At 35.4% G+C, this 23925-nt stretch overlaps 3 protein-coding genes across 8 annotated transcripts; 1 reads left to right on the top strand and 2 right to left on the bottom strand.

Moving 5' to 3' along the window:
• Positions 1-1224: 1224 nt before the first annotated feature.
• On the bottom strand, positions 1225-4975 carry LOC143459078 (cytochrome P450 7A1-like). 2 transcript variants are annotated; one of them, XM_076956053.1, is made up of 7 exons: positions 4812-4975; positions 4465-4602; positions 3817-4213; positions 3375-3660; positions 2930-3229; positions 2582-2760; positions 1225-1892 (listed from the first exon to the last, which is right to left on the bottom strand). In XM_076956053.1, the coding sequence occupies exons 1-7, from the start codon at positions 4886-4888 to the stop codon at positions 1512-1514; spliced, it is 1758 nt and encodes a 585-aa protein (XP_076812168.1). In that variant the 5' UTR covers positions 4889-4975; the 3' UTR covers positions 1225-1511. The 2 variants fall into 2 exon arrangements, with proteins under 2 accessions (XP_076812168.1, XP_076812162.1); XM_076956047.1 differs by having other exon boundaries at positions 4465-4605; positions 4812-4974.
• A 3098-nt stretch (positions 4976-8073) lies between these two features.
• On the top strand, positions 8074-9659 carry LOC143445975 (coiled-coil-helix-coiled-coil-helix domain-containing protein 2-like). Its single transcript, XM_076945440.1, has one exon. The coding sequence runs from the start codon at positions 9010-9012 to the stop codon at positions 9460-9462; it is 453 nt and encodes a 150-aa protein (XP_076801555.1). The 5' UTR covers positions 8074-9009; the 3' UTR covers positions 9463-9659.
• A 45-nt stretch (positions 9660-9704) lies between these two features.
• Positions 9705-23925, bottom strand: LOC143445681 (protein diaphanous homolog 2-like). Of its 5 annotated transcripts, XM_076945151.1 has the most exons (23): positions 23654-23925; positions 23109-23264; positions 22447-22560; positions 21443-21582; positions 20966-21110; positions 20653-20783; positions 19708-19990; positions 19429-19547; positions 19154-19270; positions 18788-18971; positions 18419-18544; positions 17574-18117; positions 17274-17467; positions 16384-16520; positions 15944-16046; positions 15712-15853; positions 15319-15443; positions 14951-15115; positions 14513-14654; positions 14216-14314; positions 13488-13688; positions 12116-12261; positions 10770-10926 (listed from the first exon to the last, which is right to left on the bottom strand). In XM_076945151.1, the coding sequence occupies exons 1-23, from the start codon at positions 23693-23695 to the stop codon at positions 10906-10908; spliced, it is 3576 nt and encodes a 1191-aa protein (XP_076801266.1). In that variant the 5' UTR covers positions 23696-23925; the 3' UTR covers positions 10770-10905. The 5 variants fall into 5 exon arrangements, with proteins under 5 accessions (XP_076801106.1, XP_076801350.1, XP_076801266.1 ...); XM_076944991.1 differs by lacking the exon at positions 12116-12261 and having other exon boundaries at positions 9705-10926; XM_076945073.1 differs by lacking the exon at positions 10770-10926 and having other exon boundaries at positions 11316-12261.

The following is a 23925-nucleotide window of genomic DNA, read 5'->3' as shown; positions in this document are numbered from 1 at the left end:
GCTTCAGTGCCTTTTTCATGCTTAATTAATACTCTGTTGGTTTTATTAGTCCAACATTTTTGGCAGAGTTTTTATGTCGATCTAATATTGCTTTTATGAAATTAGTATGGTCGCCAGTTAGATAAGTTGTAAAGGTTGCAAATAAAATCGTTTTTATCATTTCCTATGCATGTCTGAAAAGTTATATAATATGTCCAAATTTGGCCTAAGTTAGCATGAGTATGTAAATGGTAGGGTCTTTCCTAACATTTTGCTATCGGACGACGTTATTAGATTTCGTGTTCAAAAATTATTAACCCATTTTGCAATTTTTAATTTGCTTCACGTGACTTTGCTGGTATATCATCGCATATTTGATTAGTATCAAAGTGTTGCAAAATTCGGAACGCATTTTGCAAGGTTTACAATCTGAAAATATTTTATACATCGTAGAAAAATATTCCAACGGCTACAGAAAATTTCAAAACTTGCCAAATACATCAAAATACTCGAGCATGAATTAAAAAAAAGTAGAAATTTCGTTAAAGATAAAAGAAGTTATAATCAAAGTACAGTACATAAAAATACTTTAATACAGAATACAAACAAACAAACTTTAAAACGCGGTATTACCTTTGCAGTGATAGCATATATTGTACATATACTGTATATAGGTTTATATATATTTGTAAGTTTTTGAATTAGACATTTAACCAAGCATCAAATGTACGTTTAAAATTAAATATGTTCCCATATTTTAAATTTAAACATCTTAAGTCTTTCTATATATAACTAAAAAAATACACCAAAAATGTTTATTTTGGTGTAACCGATGAAAGCCTTTACAAACCTACGTAGCCAATATACTTTTAACTATACTGTCAAGAGTTACCGGTAATAGTTTTAGCCACAAATAAAAAGGCAAAGGTTAATCTATATAGAACCTAACTGTTTTGCTTTTAAAATGTTTTGAAAAGATTATAATAGGAAATTGTATATAGTATATAAATTGTCCGATCCATTAGGACCATCTATAAAATAGAACTCGTGGAAATATTGGCATAAATTTACCAATCTTTAGTCAAAATGTCGTTAATGATAGTTTAAAGCTTGTCGGCAGAATACCTATATGCCAGTTGCCAAATATACATCTTGAGGTCAAAGCATGAAATGTGTTGCAATCTTAATATCTTTCTATTTCTTATTTCTGCCCATATATACGTGAATGAAAAAGTTGCGTTCTTAGTAATTAAATATTTATTTAAATATAGGAATTCTGTTGATAGTAAAGGAAACGAAAGGACAACACGACACCGAAATAGCACAAAAAACGAAAAAAGACGCAAAACTTCGTGCGATTCGTCAATATATGAACAAGCACACAAATGTAGAAGAGAGTCTTAATATATAGACTTCTTATACTATTTATTGGGTGTCAGGGAAAATCACGCCAAAGAGAATAAATTAAACATCAGAGTATACATAAAACAATAAACACCAATAAAAGAAGAAATAGGCTACTTTAAAACTTTCTAAAACACACTCCCTTTCCTTTCGGGAGCTTTTAAAGAAATGTCAACTATAACTTCATTTTTCGGGGGCATGATGCCAAATCCTAGGTGAGTGAGATCTTGTTCCGGTATGTCATCACTTCCCAAGACGACATTAAAATACTTGAGCATTGAAAGGATTAAAAGTTTAATTTCAATCGTCGCAATATGGCGCCCTGGGCACCGTGTCAGTCCGTAGCCAAAAGTCATGATGGCCCGAGACGGACTGATGCGTTTTTCTCCTTTGTAAAAGCGACATTTTGCTCTCAGAACTTTGGAACATGTGATGCTTGAATTTGAACAGTCGCTAGAGATCGACGAACCAGGATATCCGCTCTCCAGGAAGCGATCATAGATGTACTCCTGCGTAAAAGGATGTCGGCTAAAAATTTTGTCAATATCTTTGAAATATTAAACCTTTCGTATTTCTTTTTATTTGTACTGTTTAATTTGTATTTTTTCTTCTTTCATTTCATTTTTACTTTAAAATTTACGTAGATAATTAAAGTAGAAATTTGTGACGTTTTTTCATAGGTTTTGTAATTTTGCTAAATAACTTCCGGTGAAATTTTTCCGTGTAATGATTAAAATGCGTAAAGAAGGGTGAAAGGGTCGCTCTTTATATTTTCTTTTCTTTTGTATTCCGTGACATTACGTAAAGAAGAATACGTCTACTTTAGCTAGAAAACTGTCTGGCCAGAAAAACGTGCTGTTCAGTTCGTTTGGTATCAACCAGAATCTTTTTTTACGTTTAATAAGAGATGAAGGTTGCTTCATAAAAATCGTGTTCATGTATGAGTCATTAAAACCGATTTTCCGGAAATCAATAATTTGGCGAGATGTCCGGCTCGTGATAAGGTAGTGGTCACGCAAAGACGTATACTATCACGTTATTCTGCTTAGCCCTAAGCGTTCACTTTTTAACTTTAACGTTTTTATCCAGTGGAACGCGCGTTATTAAATTCGTGAAGTATTTCGCGCTCCATGTGCACTCCAGCGAACCTAGGTTGACGTTTAGTATGTATAGGTTGTGTTCGCCAGGTGTTATTTACCTCAGGGTCACTGTAAATGTCGTTGTCGAAATGGGTAAGAGGGGCGTAGAAAGTTGTATAGTCGCCCTTTCTAATCTTATATTTGTCTCCGTTCCAAGTTTTTAGAATCGTGTCCTTCTTCGCTTTTCTGATGCTCATGCTCGATCCAACGAGTCTCATCGTCTCCTTGAAGCAGGAATCTGAAAAATGATGGACCCAAATGAACCCCACAAATTCTTACGTGTTTCATAATCTCAACACAAGTAACAAATATGCCAAAATACGTCAAATAATATCGAATTGAGGCAATTTTTTGCGCTTTAAAACACCAGCAATATATGAATTGTATTTTAACATGCATTTTCATACCTAAAATAACTAATTTATCGATTTCTTTTCTCTGCATTTCAAGAATGTCCTCCATTTCTGGCCATTTGTCACAAGTTTCAGCCGCAATCTTTTTCTTAAAGTTGATGTAATCGGATGATCTTCGTCTGAGCTTCCTCCTGTTCTTCTTCTGGAGTAATTCGCTCAGCTCACTCATAACTGCGTATCGCGCATCGCCGTTGCGTAGGAGGTAGAAAAGCGTCCAGAACAATGCCGGAACCGTGTTTGCCTGAGCTGCCCACAATGTGACCAGGAGATGCCTGGCTCTCCGTCCGTCGGGATCTGGTTGATAAAAATTAATAACTAAATAGCAAAATGTTGATCAAGTTGTGCTAAAATACGTTAATGAATATTATTAAAAATGGGTTGGCTTGAAAAGCAGATTTAATTAATACCTCAGTTTGCATTTTGTCTCTGAAAATTTTACCTGAGTTCGGGGCACATTTATTCATTTCTGACACCATTCTGGATACGTCATATCGTCTCGACCAGTCAAGTTTTCCTAAAAGGTCAAGGATCCTGTCACGTGATCGTTTTGTCGCCGGTAAAAGGTGAATGGGAATACGATCAAGAAGAAGAGCAGAGTTGTTGTTGAAAACCGAGAACTCGTCGAATATTGTTTGAGTTTCGTTTTCCTCGTCCGGATTTGACCCAAAGAGCATGTTGAAAGTGAGGTCGAAAACAAACCTTTGGCATAGTTTATAGAGTCCCGTCTGTTAGAAAATTACAACAAAAGAGTAAAAAGACACGTCGTTTCACTATTTCCGTTTTGAAACATCAAAGTGTCTGAAATATGCTGCAAAACTGACGTTTCTTATAATTTAAAATGTTTGAAATTCAAGCCCTTTTTCGACGATTTTTTAATTTACCTTGACGTGTTTTTGTTCCATAACCGTGTCTTGAAGATTTCTAGAAATAGCCTTGACGGTGCACTTCACACAAGACTCACATAAAGCGTTTAGCTGAGCAGATCCACGAAGATTAGATTCAATGATGTTAGTAATCTTCTCCCTGGGCGGTACCTTTCCAGGAGTAAAGCTGTCTCTGCGTTCGGTGCTGGGAGATTTTGTGTGATTTGACTCTCCTCTTATAAGACTGGAAAGGAACCCTTTCTTTTCATCTTTTTCATCTTCCGGACACTTCAGAATTGCATGAGGATCACCGACCATCCGCGACGCAAAATCTCCAATGATTTCCCGATGATCAAGATCCTTGTTCTTCTCAAGGCTTTTCACATCCAGTGGATTCATGAATACATGGTAGTCCCTACAAAATACGTCCGTTGATCATCATTTGCTTTAAAAGTAATTTTGACATTATTAATAAAATTTAGCACAAGTATAGATGAACAATATTAATATACGACTGTACGTTTACCACAAAAGTGTTTTTAAAAAATTAATTTAACCCTTAGAACCAAGTTTGTCTATACCTTTAGTTTTTATTAACATAACGTATGAAAATGATCGATATCAATAATACTGAATATACGTAAAGAGAATATAATAAACGCCTACCATCCGGCTATTTTCATGCTGAACACATCACCGTGTCTTGATTGCAAGCCTTTAAGATAATTGATCGGATCTTTTCCAAAATCGAGTGCCGCCCCAATGAATGGAAGCCAGTGGTTCACGAGAGGGGGCTCCCCCATTCTTCTACAAACACGGATTTTTAATGAAATTAAGAATACATGCTGGTCGTATATTTTTGCTATACTATGACGTTTTTATAAATCAGCAGTTTTTACAATATCCCAAAAATATAAGAATTCATTTCTTTGTTACTCTATTTTCATGTCTCAATCTTACAACACATATATTACTTTGTCTGGTGAGCTGAAAACTGTTCTGAAAAAACTAACCTTCGCCTTTTGTTGAAGAAAATCACAAAAAATACGACGTTCAGACCAACAAGCACTAAAGTTCCAAAAAGAGCCATTTCTCGTGCTGTAACTTCGCAACTACAACCACTCTTTAGGTGTCTCTGCTCCACTAACGATTTTCAGTTATGAAAGGATCATGCTATGTGTCTCGCTATAAAATATAAGATGTCTTTAGTGCTTTGTGGCGACATTACATTTGCTGACTAGTTTCCACGAAAAGTAGCTGCTCGGTCGGTATGCGAGATCGTGATTGCGTGAGATAAAACGAGACAAAATGTCGATCGTGCATGTACCTGATTTTCTTTATGTTTTTTATTTGTAGTTTCGACACTGATTTCTCGTTAAAAACTGCTTTTCGTTAAACCATTAAGCCAATACTTTATAATCGTATTCAAATGCATTTTTCAACTAGTCTCGTTGAGTTTTAAGATGATGTTTGCTGTCGTTTTTAAGATAAGCAAGAAACTATTAACTGCATGCCAGCTACGTTTGCATATTACGTGTAATTAACGTAACCTTTTGACCACCTGAACGTGCTTAGCAAGCGTGCTCTGACTAGTATAAAACATTTCTATGCAATAAACCTCTATCATTTTGCAGAAATTGTTTTGACTGCCCATGTTGGCACCGTGTCTCGGGTAATTACCGATTTAAATTGAAACCGATCTTTTTTTCGTAGAATTAGTTATTGGTTGAATATTTTTTGTTAACTACAATTAAATAAAAGCATTGTTTGTCAAAAGCACAGGACAACATGTCTCAATAACTTTCAGGAATATGTGTCTTTGAATGGTATTTTTAGAACATTTTATATCGATGCCTTTAATAAGTCATCACTGTCTACTGAAGAATTTCAAAAACTAAATTATGTATTTTAAGTGGTTTAGGGAAAGACAACTTGCATTAATAAATCTAAAATGAAATATTATACCAAACGATTCAACTTTCCAAAAATCAAAAAAATCAGTATTCCTTAATTAATTTCCTTCCATAATTTTAAACTACAAAATTTATTTCCTATAATTCGTTTAAATTTTTTTCTTAGAACATTGTCGTTTTTAAGCATTTAGCAATAACACAGGATATCTTTGCGGTGTTAAAACTACATTTAAAGTAATGGTTTGCTGTGATAACGCAATGTCTCGTCTAGACCCAAACTGACATTACATGGTTTTTGGTATAGAAGATATATTGCCTTGTTATTCATAACCCTTAAGCGATAAAAATAACAACATACATAACTTGATTTAGCTGATATTATTGTTTCCCTTACCAAGACAATAGTAGCGTAACAGAAATGTCACGCAAATAGGCTACGCAAAAAGTCGTTTTTATTCATAAAGCTTGGTGCAATGATACGAGTAGAAACGTAGATAGTGAGCATAGTATTAACTTAAAAGTGCCGCCTCTTTTCGCAAAGTTGTCTTCTGGCATTGCAGAAACTGGTATGGGAAGCTTGAGTAAAGGCTTATGTACAGCTTCCTATTTTCTTGCGGTTGATTTATCCAAAAGTCGCAGTTTCCCTGATAGTAACAAATGTGAAAATGTAGGCTATAGACAAAGAAAATCTGGAATAACTGGTGTTTAGTCGTAATTTTAATTACTACGTTTAATATTTTTTTACCGTTTGTGACACAGCTTCACTGCTTCACTGAAAACAGCTTCCTTTTAATTTGGATGCTTTGTTATATGATTTATCTATGGCAACGTCATTACACCCACACGGGATTGCACCCATACGGAATTGCACCCATACGCAATTGCACACGTCCGGGCTATGAGACTGCAGGAAAAAAGTACTGTAAATAGTGTAATACAGAAGAAAATACGTTACGTACGTACCATAGATAACAGTTAAATGATTTAGGAAAACAAGTTTAGCCTAACAAGTGGGTTACACGCATAGATATAATACTGTATAAATACTATGTCGTTTATAAACGGAATTGCACCCTCACAGAATTGCGACCACACGCAATTGCAGGATTAGCAGTTACAAGGGATTAAACCAATACGAAATTACACTCAAATAAGATTGCACCCACATGGAATCAGTCGCGTATCTAGGGTTTTAATGCCCGGGAACAGAGGCAACAGTTGCTTCTCCATTTGTCAAAATAAATTACAAAAACGAACACCGAAGGAGCGAACTACAATGGAATTTGCTAAATTTCCACGTTTGACCAGTCCGTCGCCCGTCCAAAAAGTGCGAAGCGCAGATTATGAAATCAATTTTAACATTTATTTCTACAATAGTATGGCTGGCAATATATAGTCATAGTGTACAATTTTAAACGCCGTATACAACGATTTTGGTCCTGTCTAACCATAGATATAGTATAAACACGATTTATAAAGGACATAGTGTTTATATTATATCTATGCATGCAACTCACTTGTTAGGCTAAACACGTTTTCCTAAATCATTTAAGATTAAGTGTTATCCATAGTACGTACGAAACGTATTTCCTAATGTATTAGAGTAATTGTTTCTTGCAATCCCAAAGCATGAACATAAAATATTAGGTAAAACGTGAAAAGGTTGTTAAATGATTAAAATGTAACGTATCCGTGAGCTTTGATACGTGAGAAACCACCTTTGATAGAGCTCGGTTGAGCTCTAGAACTCTGTGGTTATCTGACTCCTCATAAGGAGCTGTTCGCCAGTATCACAGGCGAATAAACTGAAATCCAATCATCGTTTATTTGACGATGCAAGACTGTGTGTTGTAACAACACGGATTCTTTAACACGAAAAATGCGCATACCGCAAACACTATACTAATTACTGTTATGTAATTCATTAGAAAAGAAATGTGGCACTGTACGCCACAAAAATATCAAATCTATATTTAGTAGTTGGCGTTTTTATGCTTTTACATTCATGTCTGCCTCCACATTTGTCTGGTTGATATTTTTTTGAAAAGTTTTCGGAAAAATATTTGATTTTGTTACCTAAAACTTATGAAAATGTGACTCGACTACTTTTGAACCCTGACTCGAGTCAAGTGAAGTAATCAGAAAATGTGACTCAACTTACTCAAGTCGACTCCAGTCATTACATTTCTGACTATTATGTAATATAAATTTACAACAAGACGTAAAAAGTCACAGCATTACTTTGTGTGTTTGAATTATATGAAATAAAAATGTCCTTATGTAATCATGTTGAAAGTCGTAATGGTATTGACTGTCGTGAAAGAAATTTTGGGTCTACTTTACTTTTTCATTCCAATGTCAAGATAGATTGTTGAGGAATTGTTACGTCATCATTTTTCTGTATTACCTTGTAACTCTTTACAATTCAGGCCTTCATGTTGCAGTACAAAAGTATAACAGACCCGAAATTTGCAGTGCAGAGGTTCAGCTGATGTCAAACTGTCAATAACGCTGTATTTCAACGCTTGAAATTTCGGACCATTGGAAGATAATTAATAAGTTGCTCATTTACGTAAAAAATAACATGTATACTACCGATATATCTTTAGATTATTGGCTTACTTATAGTATCTTTCCGTTACTAGCCTAAAGTGATGCAATATAAGATTGATTAAAGGAGGTAGAAATAATTGCGCAATTGCATAGAAACGTACAAGTTCTGTCTGGCTGTCCAAGCTGTCAGACTGTAGCTCATGGAAATCAGCAATATTGAATGAAACTATTCCAAACTCTTCAGTCTGGTATGCTTGATGGTATAGCCTACAGGAACATGTACGCAACTTGATTTTGTAAGAACTTTCAACTAGGCTAGCTGCGTACTTGCATTTTAAGCAAACTATAGGCATAGTACGAAAGTTTTGAAAAAGCTGTTTCTTACTGTTTAATGTCTAACTTATTTCTGTGATGTTTGCTAGGGTATGTAGCCTTCTGGTATGATTTGTCAGTACGTTATAGAGTTCCTGATCAGTTCTACTTACACCCAGGATGAAACCACCAACATTTAGTGGCCGTACTAGTTGTTGCCAGAAACTATTATCTTAATTATTTTTGAGCACGTTTTAAGCCTTTTCGACTTGTCACTTTTCCCTTTCATTAGCGCATGCTTTCTGCTGCTGCTCTAGACCTAACCTTTTAGATACTTTCCTAAAAAATAAAGCGTTATAGTATGCTCACTTAATTTTCTTTTTTGCAGAAATTTTCTGTCGAAAACAAACATACTGGTATAGAAAGTAAAAAAATGCCTCGGGCACGCCGAAGTTCTGCTCCCATTCGCCGACCAGCAGCAGAGAGATCAAGTCCGCCACCAGCTCCTTCCCGTCATGCTCCTGCACATATGCCCCAACAACATGTTGCTGCGCCAGCTGCAGCTAGCCAGGGCCCAGGTCTTATGGGACAAATGGCAGCTACGGCTGGTGGTGTTGCGATTGGGAGTGTTGTAGGACATGGAGTAAGTCATGCACTTTTTGGAGGAGGAAGCAGTTCTGCTGGAGAGAGCCAACCGGATACAAGATATGAACAACCAATGGTGCAGTCTCAACCACCTCAACAACAAGCTCAGCAACAGCCACAAGTTTGCAGCTGGGAGCTACAACAGTTCTTAAATTGTGCACAAACACAACAAGACATTTCACTTTGTGATGGATTTAACGAAGCTTTAAAGCAATGCAAGCGTAACTACGGCGTTGCATAGTATCCACTGTTGTAACTTACATATGCCTGTCTGCCCAGCCTTAAATATCCTTATAATTATACCCGTTTTGATGGACTTTACTTTACAATATTTGCTACCCTATGATTTTTGAGATATGACGAATTGGAAAACCACAGGGCTGTTGTTTCGTTGTTTTATTTACAAAACATTGATCAATAAAATCAACTGGTAATTCAGGTGCTTATTTATTATCAGACTTGATTGCACAATTAACTGCCAGAAGATATATATTGATATTTTATTATTAAAAGTTTGGTTTATGATTGGTGGCCACAGCTTTGCAGCCATCGTAGTGAAATAGTTGCGAAATACTTAATGGCACATAATCACACATTTGTAAAATAAAGTTGTTCATTGTGGATGTCAAAACATCTCGCGATGAAGCGTAGAAAATAATTATTAAATAATACAGTTTTTGCAACAGTAAAGTACGAAATAAGCATTTGTGAATAAAGCAAGCCACTAATGATTACATAATTAACCATGAGAAAGACAGTAATGCAAGATAATGAATGGGGCTCCACTGTGGTGCTATACTAGACGTTGTTAATAAGAATATAAGGTTCTGGATTAGGCAGCAGCGTGGTTTGGTTAATAAAAAAAAATAGATGTTTTCATCATATATCTCCCTGAAGGGAACAAGAAACAATAATAATGAAGAGATTGTCAATAAAATATTTTACGGTTGTGCACTTGTATTTAAAGAAGCTCTATAGTCTATACCAATCGCAGGTTACTATAGACAAAAATATAAATGCCGTTTTGTGTTTGCTTCAATGCTGCAGGCGGCAACTATGGTGGGCACCAAAGAAAGCTATTTGTGGGCAGTGCAGGCATGAAAGTTGATGTACTTAGGAGAAAACTTGTAGCATGAACGCATGTGATAACGAATTACATTTGCAAAATTTGCCGCTTAATTAGGAACTATGTATTTTGTGGAAGTATAAATTTCACTCAACATGTTTAGAATGCAGAAAGAATATAAGAAAATGAAACAATGAATAATCCAACAGGGATGGAGCCGCAAACTGAACTTGAGTTATGCTACGGCAAGCATTGAATAACGTTTACTGCAGCATCAACTGCATAGGCACTAGCATAGCGGAGACTATTAAGTCGTTTTTGATACTTAGATTAAGAACAAATCTGGTCTAAAAAAATATGATATTTATAATGCGTTAAGCTCAGCTAGCAGAGCATCAGAACTTTTGCTGGCATTTGTCCGAGTTCGTCTTTGAGAGGGTCCAGTAGCTCGACTGCTACTAGTTGCTTCTTCCATGGATCCGTAAACTTTCCGTTTTGCATTTCCATTTGATGCTTTGAAATTAGGTGAAGCATTGAAGTCGTCAGCAGTGATTGTATCAAGTGAAATGTCGACTGCAGAAGTCTGTCCCACTAGATGACGCCGAGAGCGGGAACGTTCTATTGCTCGGAAATCCCCACCTGAACCAGATTGCAGAAAACGTTTTTAACATTGGTAGCAACTCGTAGAATAAAATGGCCATTCTAATGTAACACTATTTCATTAAAACAGGGCTTTATGACAAAAACAGAAAATTTGTCCTTTTTTCATTCCTGATAATTATCAATTCAAAATAAACTATCATAAAATCCTAATGTAAGTGTTATATTAATTTGTGAGTTAGTTGTCATTACACAGTTATGTAAAACAACTCAGCCAAACAGGCTTGCTTGCAAGATTGTAAATCCAATCCATCAAGCATTTTAGTAATAGTGAGAAAATCCTTAACGAAGGGCATGACATTTTTCTCTAACACAGCCTGCAGAGCTAAATCAAATGTGATGTACTAATAAACAAAAAGTACAAAAAATGACGTCGAAAACTGCTGTTTATTTGAGCAGAAATCCTGAATATAATAGTGAAGCAACTTACCACAGAGTGATATCAGGCATGTTGTGACAATTTTATGTAAATGTAGTAAATGACTAATTTATAACAAAAAACCAGAAAGTTAGTGGGCATTATATCACAAAATGTTGTTTCTGTTGGGAAACGTATTTTATACGTGTGAAGAAAATACATCGCAATAAAAATAAAAACAATAGTACTCCATTCAAAACTAAAAACATAATTTATCATATGCCAGGAAAAACAGAAAAAATTTATTTGTAGGAATAACTCTTAAAAGAAAATTTCATCTCAAATGATTTTTCATTCACAATGGCATAACAACAAAAGTCTGGTAGCTTGAAAATATGAGGGCAACAGTTTGAAATCGAAATTTCATTTAAATCTACAGGCACAAGCAGATCGTAAGGTATCACAATGCATGACAGATCAAAAACAAAAAACATACCAGTTACTAAATATACACAATAATAATGCCAAGGCTGAGCACTAAGGAAAGGCCGAAAATAAGTAAGAAGGTTGGATTGCATCAATTTAAGATATGGTTCAAAATGCAATTATGATCAAACATTGCAGATGTGCCAAGCATATTCAAAACTAGAAGCAATGTGTACAGCACGCATAAATGTACTCAACACAAAACGGGAAACAAGCAGTCTAGCGTAACACTGGCATATCAGATCCTTTCAGCACACGAAACTGTAATGGTTCCTCTTTTACAGTCTCTTCAGCTACTTCAGTGGTTTCAACCAAGACTTCTACCTGTGATGGGCTCTTCCTGTGTCGGCGTGTGTGGTTTTCAGCCGTTAACATTTTCTCCAGATCATCGACTGGTGTTGCTGTTAATGTGGTGGCATTGGAAGTCACCCCTCTCGATCGAGAGCGATTCCTTGCAACTCCTGCAGTCCCTGTTTGTTTTATTTTTCATGAAGCATTTACATTGTTGGTATTTTAGAGGTTGGTACTGAAATGTTATTGACATAAAGCATCCAGTTTTTCTAAATATCAAAGTGTAAGTTTCAAGGTTGAAATGTCTTTTGTTAATACTTGTGCATGAACTAGTAAGCATTCCATTTGAACATGACCAAATATGTTATAAATGATTTCTGTAAACACTTTAACATTTTTGAATATTCTGTTTGGATGTTTTATGCAACAACACAGTCGTTCTACAGAAATAAGCTACAGGATTAACAAATTTTTATTGGTAATTGCTTTACTTACCCCGATTTCATAACAATGCAAAAAAATATAACACACCATGATGCAAATTAACAGGCTCACTCTCCACAGAGTTTATGCCGGGCAAAAGAATGAGTGTGCATTGGAGCTATGTTGTAAATTGATACAATAACACTAACAGTATATCACTGTTCAGTTAACATAAATACTACAGCATGCATAAGCACACATTCCACCTTCCAATACAAACATATTTATACACTGATGAGTCTGTGGATTTGAGAAAACATGAAAACATTCCCAACAAAAGTGCAGGGTCTAATACATACAAAGAAATGAATCACATTTAAAATAAATGCATACATTTATTATGAACAGAAGAACAACATGAACAAAAATTGCAATAATGCACATTTTAAACATAAAAATAAACATTAAATGAAGTGTGAAATCATAAGAGCCTGGTAAATCAAAACAAATGCACTTTCAATTCATTCAATCGCACAAAAAACTATGATCTTGTACGAGTCAGTACTAAAATGACATTTAAATAAGATGTGATGTGATACTTAAATAAGATTCAATAATTGTATTCATTTAATTATGTGTAAGAAGCAGTGAAGTTAAAGGCTCAGTGACAAGTATGTGGTTTGCATTTAACAATAAATAAGTAGAGATAATATTGTAGGTATGGTTGGCAAAAAATGTTGTTAATTTTGGTTGGCTCCTAAAAGAAAAATGTGATCATGCCAAAAATTTAGTATAATGTTATCGTGAATAAAAATAATTTTAGTACACTGTACAACGATGGTGTTGTTAATTAAAAAGTATGGTTACTTGCGAATCCAAATTCAGTTTTAGTCTAGTTAATCCTGAACTCCTTCATTGTGCAAAACCATCCACAATTGTGAGTAGGGGCAAGTGGTGACATGCTTTTAATAAAGATTTTTACCCGATTTTTTAGCAAGAGGAGGAAGTTTTGAATTGTCTTTCTCGAGCTCATGACCTATCGCGATTGCACGCACCATGACAGGAGCATTAGATCGATCTATGCTCCGAGATGTGCCAAATGACGGACGCTTTAATGTGCCGTGTTGCTGGGCACGTAATTGCGCCATGGTTTGTCCAGGGCTCAAAGTACGACGGCTGTCATCTGATTATTGTTCAGCAATAGAATTTTTGTTATTTGAAATAGCTGGCTTAACAATTGAAATTGTAAAATGTCCATACAAGCAAAAATAAAAAACAAGCATAAATAGTTGCATGCTCTGAATGAAGCAAAGTTCTTTGTCAAGCAAACAAGCTTCATCATTGAAAATGAAACCAAATGCTTCATAAACCGGCTTGTAACATAATTACATCATGAACTTTAAGTAGCTGAACAACAGAGTATGTGCATAAAGTTAAATTACTTCTTTATATATGTGTTAAAATTATGTTCCTTGCTATATAGAACAACCACAACTATTATTTTGAATTTTAGTCATTAATCAATAGCAATTAATGATTTTGAATTTGCTTCTAGCAGACAAACATTAGCTAGTGAACATAATGTCAATGCCTAAAATGATGTAACTATGAAATATGCACAGACTGCACAACAAATGCTTGTATGTACGTAGCAAAATAAATTTAAAACTAACATCATCTTAAAATTCAAGGCTGTTGTTTTGAAAATACCTTTTTCTCTGGGCGTTCTCCTTCTGCCTTCTTTTTTAAAGGCTTGCCCTGTCGAAAGTGCTTCAAGAAGACTGTCCATGACACCCTCTTGATCACCCTCTGTCATTTGAGAAATTTTTAGATTATTAAGTTGCACAAATTTAATAGCTTCCAACATTAGCTCTTATACATGCACTTTGACATTGGTCTTTTTTAGGAGGAAAACATGAATGGTGTTTGTCTATGACTCTTATCACACTTAAACAGGATGTTTGATGCAAGTAGAATCGAACTTCTGCGAACGTCTCATGTACGAACCTGCATTAAGGTCGACTCCGGCTGGGGGTTGTTTCTTCTTCTTTCTTTCTTCCTTCTCCCTCTCTGCTTTCTCCTTTGCTAGTTTTGCTCGTTTCTGCTTTTCTTCTAGCTCCTTTCGTCGTTGATTCTCCTTCACAGCGGTCTGTTTGGAATGAAGCATCACAGATTTGTAAATGGCTCACATGGCGGCAGGCAGGTCAAGTTAGAGGTGAAAAATATACAATCGGCATAACATAATATCAACGATATTAAATCAGTACAATCTGCTTGCTAATTCCAACTGTGATCGATTATATGGATTAAACAAGTAGCAAATCTCTAAACTGCTGAATCAAAGATAACTTCGAAATGCAGAGAATACAAGAAATACAGCATGCTGTGATGATGAGAAAATAAATGAGCAGTTAGCTGGCTGCTGGTTTGGTTTACAAATCTTACCAGATAGTCGGTTCTAAATGTATCCATTTCCCCAAAAAATTCTTCCATGCTCTTCTTTTTTGGATCAAAACAGTAATACTTTGCAATTGACTGGAACAAGCTTTTCATCTGGTCGAACATATCGCCAAGCAGTGTAAATTCGTCTTTCGCTTTGTTGATGAACTCGTTTAACAAAACAAAAGTTAAGGAAGCTAAGAGAATTGACATTTTTCTTACTCGTTTGAAACATAAAACATGGATGCCACATATGGAGCGCTTAAAGTACATTGAGGTCAAAACTGTATACTTTAGTAGTAACAGATGACATTAGTTACTTCCAATAGAACAATAAATTTTTATATCAGTCAAAGTGTAAATTTAAAGGATATCGATAGAACTTGTGAGAACTTGTCATCTGGATCTTTTGTTTTTTTCAAAGCGTCAATATCTTTCTGCAGAGTTGACAGTGCTGCCTTCATGTTGCTAACATTCTTTGTAAGCTGGTCCTCAGAAACTAAAATGACAATGCTTTCAAAATAAGTGCTGTTTAATCAACAATCAAGTTAGGATAATGAAAACAACTAAATGTCAATTATAGCTATAATAACATACTGCAACACTCAGTGCATACACCACTTAATGCATTCGTGCACACTTAAGTTGAAACCACAATGTTCTATGAGATGACTGCTGGATTTCTATGCTTTTGAACGAAACTGTGCGCTTATCACGCTAGGCATACAATTTTACCGCAATGTAATTCATAAACAATGCAATTATACCTCTCATGGCTTTTGGAACGTGTTTAAAATCATCAATGAAGCCATAAACTTCATTGTATCTCTTGTCCTTCTGTTCTTCAATCATACTTGCCAGGAACATCATCATCGTTAAAGTGTTCTCAGTGTCCTTTGTGTCTTTTAACTGGATAATTATTAAGTCAGCATCATGTTTTTACCCGCGCAAAGCATATTTTAACTTAACAAAGACGAGTTGTTCTAAAGCACGTTTTACCCTGGTAAGGTAACTGATGTCAAAACCAAGGGTTTGAGCATTTCTTGACCCAGAATTCATATAGTTACCGACCATGAGAAGCAATTCTAGAAACTTCTTGAACCTGTGAAAAAGATTAAAGTGAAACACATTTACATCATGAAAATGGGTAATTGTAGTAGATTCAATAAATCCAGTTTTGTTGATTCCAATTGTACGATACAATGCACACATTAAGATGGTAAAGCAGATGTCACGCTGCACACAAATGCACTAAAAGTCAAACCAGGTCAGCAAATCATTAACAAACCAGACATAAAATTACCCTGTGGTCCTCTCTGCCATAAAACCTTATTGCATACATAGTAAAGGCTGCGTTTATGGCTATGTTGCTGACTGTGCAATAGTAGAAAAAAGTGTGGCGAAAAGGGAAACTTGGTGGTACAGCAAGTATACCATACCTTTTACTTTTCATGATATCTTGACAAGCAGCAGTTACAGCAACGATGCCTGGTTTAATGTCACCAACCAATTCATCAAATTGCCTCATGAAATGGACATGCTGGAGTCTTGCATGCAGTTTGTTAATGTCACTTATCTATATGGAATAAACAGCATAAACATACAATGTGTCCTGGCATACAATAAAGCAACAGAGGTAACGTTTTGTCAAAGAAAATTTAAAAGTAATATCAACGGATAGTGGAAGCTTGTTAAGTTATAATTTCAATTAAATCAAAGAAATTTAACTAATTCTGGAAAAATCCCTGTTAATTACAAAAAACTATCCCAAAACTCATCTCTAACTCGAAATTTCAGTTAACTAAAAGCGTTTTTGCTAGGGCCCAAGGGCATGGACAGTGTTCATTATCTTCATATTATAATGTCAAGAAATCATTGATTGTGTCATAATAAAGTGTCCACAGCCTTCCTTCTGTGCATATAAATAGATTATGAAATGGTGATGTTAATGCCATTGCAATGCCCAGCGTCAGTTTCGTTGATATCTTTGACCAAATTATCCAAAGTTGGATATGTGTGGTAGAACTAGAATAGTTATGACGTTGATGCGCATCCTTACAGCAGACATTTCACTTTTCACTCCAACATTCTCAATCAATTTGTCACAGGATTACATGTGCTTGGTAGCTGATTAAACCTTTGTCATCACAGGGATTTTTTTGCCTGGCTACACTTCTATTTATGGACAGGTAAAATATGCCACAAGAAAAATGTCCTATGTATTATTACAATATCTGCCCAATTAAAGAATTCATGTTGTCATTGTGCATGAAACTACAGCTTAGAGACAAGGATAGGAAATTTAAAAACAGTTATAATTTGTTATTACCGCACATAGGAACTGCTCTGGTGGGGCAAGTTCATCATATTGCTTTCTGAATTCCTTCAATGCTGTAATTGTTTCAGGTTCTGGAAGTTGTTTGAGCAAGTTATTGACAAATGTGTCATCCAGCGTGTCATCGACCCTGAGAATCATGATGCGAACCTCCTGATACGATATCTTCAACGTACCGAGGAAGATAGCTGAAGAAAAGTGTGATATGTTAAATTCATTTGGATAGCAAAGCAAAAATAGCTCCCTGTTCTTGATAAAGCGATAAAAATATAGGACTGATGAGGCTCAGCTTACATAGGTTTTGTGCTCCTTTTCCATCCAACACTTTTAATTCTTTGGTCTTTTTCTGCGGCTTATCTTCAGCGGCCGCTTTTTTGGTGATTTTCTTCTGGCCAAACGTGGCCATTAATCGAGTGAATAAGTCCGGACTTTCAAATTTTTCCTCTTCAGCCTCAGTCCAAATACTCTTCTCTGTTATCACCTGAGCTTTCAGTTGATTCCAATTCAACCTCTTCATTAGCGTTTCAGGCTTAAATGGTTTTTTAGCTTTCATCCCTGGTGGGAGGACAGGGCCACCAAACATAGGGGCCATTGGAGCTCCGGGAGGAGGGGGAGGGGCACCAGGAGCAGGAGGTGCACCAGGAGCAAGCAGAGGAGGTGGAGGAGCACCTGGTACAGGAGGTGGAGGGGGTACACCAGGTGCAGAGGGAGGAGGAGGTGGTGGTGGGGGAGGCGGCGGTCCAACTCCTGGAGGAGGCGGAGGTGGGGGAGGAGGAGGAGGAACAGCACCGGGTGCAGGAGGAGCAGATCCAGTCTGAGGAGAACCTCCAGCTTTCACCTTTAAAATGTTTAGAAAATCAATTTAAGAAAACAACCCCTTTTAAGGAAACTACAGTTAAGTATGACTAAGCCTTGTGACACAGAATAGCGGTTTCCAGTCATACTTCATCACAACCAAAAATGTTTGCAGAAGCAGTATGACATGATGACTGCAACCATATTGAATAATACCAGTATGCTGTATAGCTTAACAGACGTAGCAACTCTATACAACACATAAGCACAGTCCTAAGGTTGCAATGTTGAGAATGAGTATCAGTCGTGACCATGAGAAACTCTAAAATAATTCAACCATCTACCTTCTCTTGAAGGTTTTTAATTAAGGATTCCTGTTCTTGAAACTTCTTCTCTAATTCACTGAGTTCTTTACTTTTTTTATTCAGTTTCAGTTCAGCTTCTTGCCGAGCTATTAACTCTTGTTCCAACTGTTGAACAGCATTATCAAATAGAAAAAGTCATGATTTAAGAACTTTAAAAAACAGTTCAGATTTTTGATTCAATCTTTGCTTTATCCATAATAACAATCATTTTTATTGTTCAATTAATATGAAAGCAATCAACAACTTTAGTTAATTAACATGTTTTAATAATTTATTTTCAGTTGGTTGGTTTATCAGCAAATTTGCATAAAATAATCCAGCACCAATGATTCCAGTTCACTATTTTACCTGTTTTTGACTTTCATTACATTTGTATTCACTCTCTTCGACTTTAGATTGATCAATAAGCTGATCAATGAGAGGAGAAACATCAACATCAAACCTCTTCTTGTAACTAAAATCTGGATCCATCCCACTTCGATGGAGAATAATCTGGGAGACGCATTCTTCTATCAGGCGATAGTACTGCGGTCTACGAGGAAAAGTTGAATAAGAGAAATGGAAGATATAAGTCTACATTTTTCATAGCATCCTTAAATAATATAAACAAATTAAATTTAAAGCAAAGCTTCAAACTGGAAATAGAACAAGGTGTGAAATTATTCATGGGACATCATCGAAAACTGAAGTTAAAAGAGGAATAATTTCGAATACCTGGCCCACTCATCATCTCTTATACTGAGAAGATGCTGAAGAATTGATAAAAAGAACGGCTCGCTAGGCGTCCCAAGGAGGGAGTTATTGAGAATTTCAAAGATATCCGAGCTTTCGGTAAACATGGTAGTCAAAGAAACAACATTGAAAATTTAATTTTATTGTCATTAAACAATATTTGGCAACTACTTGAGCCTGTTACTCAATTGTCAATGAAAGCCCTTGACTTATGCAAATAGTCTGGTGAGTCTATACAAAGTATTTAAGAAGGATATTCAAATTCCTGTTTGACATCAAAATATCTTGCAACCAATTCATCAAAATCTCCATCTCTGTGCTCTTCAAATACCCTTAACTGAATTTGAAGTTCATCGTTTTGGCTTTTCTTTAAATCCTTCGTTGAGAAAAATTTTAGTTATTTCCACAAAAGTTGGTGTTATCAAGAAATACTCAGACTAATAACTTTGCATCACAAGCATATTGCAATAAATAGGATAAAAAGCAACATACAGTATTTTTAGTATCATCGACTCTTACGAAAAGTGACAACAAACCTCTAAGATGTGAATGAGCCCGGCACGCATGATTTCGTTCCTCAAGTGCATTCGAAAATCAAGATCATCCGGCGTACACACGAGTACATTCACCAACTGCAGACATGCCACTGTCAGCTGTGGCCATTTTTCCCCACTTCGTAACCCATCTATAATCGCATCAAAGCGTGTGGGTCCCACTGGTAAAACGGCATGTTCTCGTTGTAATTCGGTGTAGGCATGCTGATGTTTTAACATGGAATTTTCGTGGCATATTGTAACGGCCTCCAACACTTTTTCATGGCTAAAATTTGAAGAAAAGGTTTAAATGTACAAGAACGCCTGCTTCAGCATTTAGGCCAAGGGCCAGCATCCTACGACCCGCCATGCGAAATCGTCCGGCCCGAGACATATTAATTAGTTATCACAAGAATACGGCCCGCCGTTTCTTATTAAGTTCCAAACTGCAGTGTTAGCACTGTTTGAAAAAATTGTGGTATTGTTACGCCATAAGTACGTCGTACTAGTCTATTGTTACACCATAAAACTGGTGCGAGGGCGGTAGACTAGTATCTCGTACTAAGTACGAGATTGTCTGTAGAGTAGACTAGACTAGTCGTTATAGATACAAAGAGAGATGCACACGAGCTTTAACCTAAACTTTTTTATAATGCTGTGTTGTTGAAGTGTGAATACATATATTTTGCTGTTTTTGTGATTGGTATGATTGAGATTGCAGCAATGTAGCGTAATATACTGAAGTGAGTGTGAATTATAGTATTAATGAAAATTACAGCCCGCCAAAGAGTTGTACACTCGACATTTGGCCCGTGACTAGCAAAAGGTTGCCGACCCCTGATTTAGGCAAAATATTTTTCATAACAACTTTATGAAAAAATAGTTCTCTAACAATCTAATCAATATTGCTTAATGGAATAGTAGAAAGTATCTCTCCTAGTCTCTTACCCATCTTCCAGTAGACACACAGCAGCAACAAGCTTCACTGTGTCAGTCATCATGATTTTATTCGTAGGATCAATTGCCCTGCATAGGGTTACTATTCCATTTTCTTTGTCAAACATGTCCCTGATTCCATACTGTGAAAAAAAAAATCTGTTTTTAGAGCCATATCGCACACAAAATACTACATTCAGTATTACATATAACACATATAACAGCGGGAATACGTTTCTGTTTTTACTGTTTAAAAAAACAATAATTAATGGTTAAATATGAAGCCCTGGTGGCCTTAGTTGTGTGTTGTGGTTTGTGCAATTACCTTGTTGTTCATAAATGCTTTTAAGCATCTGATAATTTCGTGTTTAATTTTACTGTCAATGTCAGTGTTTCGATCATGATCATAACAGTCGTTGAGGATCCTTAGCAGAATGTCTAAACCATCTCGACCAAAACTTTGGACCCAACTGCAAAAAAAAATTATAAGGGGAAGGTTTTAAGGTAGGCTGTAATAATAACCAAAATAAGCAACTAAGATTGAACGGCATACAATAATACATATCGTTTTATAAAGACGCTTTATTTACTAAGAAAAAGTATCCAGCATTAAATCATATTATTAAGCAAACACACAAATACCAAGAGAAAAGGTACATGTTTTATGTACATATCATATATTACACATATATGGAAGGTTTTTATACTAAATTAAATTATGAGCCACACACACACCCTTGTTTACATTGGCGTCATAGCTATGAATTAGCATGTGCATATGTGCATGGTTGAAGCCATTTACCTCAGTGGGTTACTGTTAAGGGAAACACGCAATGACTCCAACAGATGAAGAAGTTCATCCCGACTATACACTTCATCTCTGCGGCGCACCAAACTTTGCATATTATGTATGAACTGTTGAGGTGTGGTTGCTTGTTCACCCTGATGATACAGTCAGAGTCAGGTAATATCAACAAGATAATGAAATGATCATTCTACCAAAAGCTTAGTCATGCACAGACTGTGTTAGGTGTAAACTGTGCCTGTGTGACAAACTGCCTATACACAAGCTAGTTGCTAAGTATCTATTCACAATGTAAACGCTGCTATCACTTGGAATTTATACATCAGTGTGTTCAAGAATGTATAATTTAAGAATGGCTTCCTTTAAAAACTGCCAATCAAAACAAAAGTAAACATAGTGCTCCACATACAGTGTGGGTGGATATTGAGATGATATTAAAAGTTAATAGAAATCTAAAAAATTTATGCTAAAGAACTAAAAACTTGTAACTATACTAAAGATTTGTTTCAATTTAAACTAAAAAACAAAAGCAGTATCTAGAATACCAGCAATACATTGCGTGATGTAATGAGGAATGATTAAATGTCATTAGCTCTACTAGTAAATCACTTCACAAATACAAGTATTAAATATAAAGGAAATACTGGAAAATAAACAGGAAATCAAAGAACAAAATATACAAAATAAAAAATCTCAATTGCAATAAAAGTTGCAATATGGCCAAGTCACAAGTGCATGAAAAGCACCTCAGGATGTCCCCAAACTGCAACATATCCATAAATATCCTTAAAAACGGAACACTTACTTACTGCAATGCCAGTGACACAAATAGAACATGAGACAATTTCAACACATGTGGTTATGCATGACCATGACTTATGTTCATAACCATGCACAAACAAGAAAACAAGTTGCAACATGCTTTCTAAATGCATCATTATATACTGTACCACTCTATATCTACATAATCTGATATACTTAAAAGCTTTTCTAATGTTCACCTGTTTGGCCACAATGGCTGTCTTGTTTAACCACTGCACAACCATGCTGCGTTGAACCAACATGTCTTTGTTTCGAAGTGGCTCCTTTTTTTCTTCAACCAAGTTCATATCATCCTTAATATTCAAAAATAAACAAAATAGACTCAAATGCATGAACATCAAACCATGTTGAATCAGGTATATACACAAGCTAAAATCAGAAAAGTTCGTTTATTTACTGATATATAATTCCAGCAAACAAATATTTATTTTGGTGTCTATACATAAAACATAGAAATTGTGCAAAATAAGGTATTTGCTGATTTCAGTTGAGAAGATTGTAAAAAGGAATAATATTGTCATCCCACCATACTAAAATAACAAACAAACAGCTTATAGAAGCCACATAGGAAGCAAGAACATTGGCAACAAGGCATGCCAAAGCTAACAATCACCATATTACAACACATTGTGTATCAGGTGTCATATGTCAGGGAAACTTGTCAAACAACAAGCAGACCATTATTCTTAGTATCTGAGTCAATGTATGACATTATGTCATTCATGTCTTACTGGTAATGAGAAAATAAAATTTACTATATACTGTATACATATATATAGCCATAATTATAATGTATGAAATACGTAAAAATATTTCTCAAAGAACACAAATCATTTCTTACCAGCATTTTCTCAAATAGCACCAATATTTCATGTTCAGACAATTTAGATGCCACAGCATCAGGATGCATGAATTCAGCATTCTCTTCAGAGATTTGTGGGCCTTTTATTTGTTTTGTTGGCTTCTTAGCTTTGTTGTTGGTCGAAATACGACTGAGCTAATAAAACCATAGATGGGAGATAAAAATTTTAATTACAGTCTCAAAGATTACTCAGTATTTTAGGACTGCTAATTTCAAGTCTAACATTATGGAATTACAAAATATATATTGTATACATGAAACATGTATATATATAAAATGAACATATTCTATTAATTTGCCGTTTTCGTATATTTAAACATTAAAAAGCAAAAATGACAGCAGAGGTATTTAGATTTCCCATATCAGTACATTAAAGCTATATAAAAATATGTTATCTTAATATTGTCAAGATAAATCACAAACATAGATACAGCACTCATCAAAGTATATTGCTGGAGCAATGTCATAAACGTTCGAGGGTGCTACTATCATGTGTACAATCTCAGAAATAAAAAGAAACTTACAAAATTCTTTGATTTCGTCCTTGGCTTGTTTATGTCCGACATACTTAAGTTTTTCTTTTACTTCTTAGTAACAAAGAAATTCAATTCCCATTTCCGTAGAATGGATATATAAAAAACCAGGAGTAATTGTTCAATCCAGCAGTCACCCCACTCACATAGTTAATAACAAATGCAGATAGACAACAAAGCTACACAATTCCTCTAAATCAGCTTGACACCATAACTTTGTTTCATTACCGATATTTTTACTCTGCAGAAAAGGAATAAAACCT

Source organism: Clavelina lepadiformis, chromosome 1 (assembly GCF_947623445.1).
Source record: "Clavelina lepadiformis chromosome 1, kaClaLepa1.1, whole genome shotgun sequence".
Classification (NCBI taxonomy): domain Eukaryota; kingdom Metazoa; phylum Chordata; class Ascidiacea; order Aplousobranchia; family Clavelinidae; genus Clavelina; species Clavelina lepadiformis.
This window is presented reverse-complemented; position numbering and strand designations above follow the sequence as displayed.

Coding starts and splice junctions, on each gene's coding strand:
- LOC143445681 (XM_076944991.1), bottom strand. CDS start 23,695: ATGTCGGACATAAACAAGCCAAGGACGAAATCAAAGAATTTT. Junction 15,854..15,943: donor ACATCAGTTACCTTACCAGG/GTAAAACGTGCT, acceptor ATAATTATCCAG/TTAAAAGACACAAAGGACAC. Junction 13,689..14,215: donor GAGAACGCCCAGAGAAAAAG/GTATTTTCAAAA, acceptor AACAATAATCAG/ATGACAGCCGTCGTACTTTG.
- LOC143445975 (XM_076945440.1), top strand. CDS start 9,010: ATGCCTCGGGCACGCCGAAGTTCTGCTCCCATTCGCCGACCAGCAGCA.
- LOC143459078 (XM_076956047.1), bottom strand. CDS start 4,888: ATGGCTCTTTTTGGAACTTTAGTGCTTGTTGGTCTGAACGTCGTATTT. Junction 3,230..3,374: donor TAAATGTGCCCCGAACTCAG/GTAAAATTTTCA, acceptor TTTATCAACCAG/ATCCCGACGGACGGAGAGCC. Junction 2,761..2,929: donor CGATAAATTAGTTATTTTAG/GTATGAAAATGC, acceptor ATCATTTTTCAG/ATTCCTGCTTCAAGGAGACG.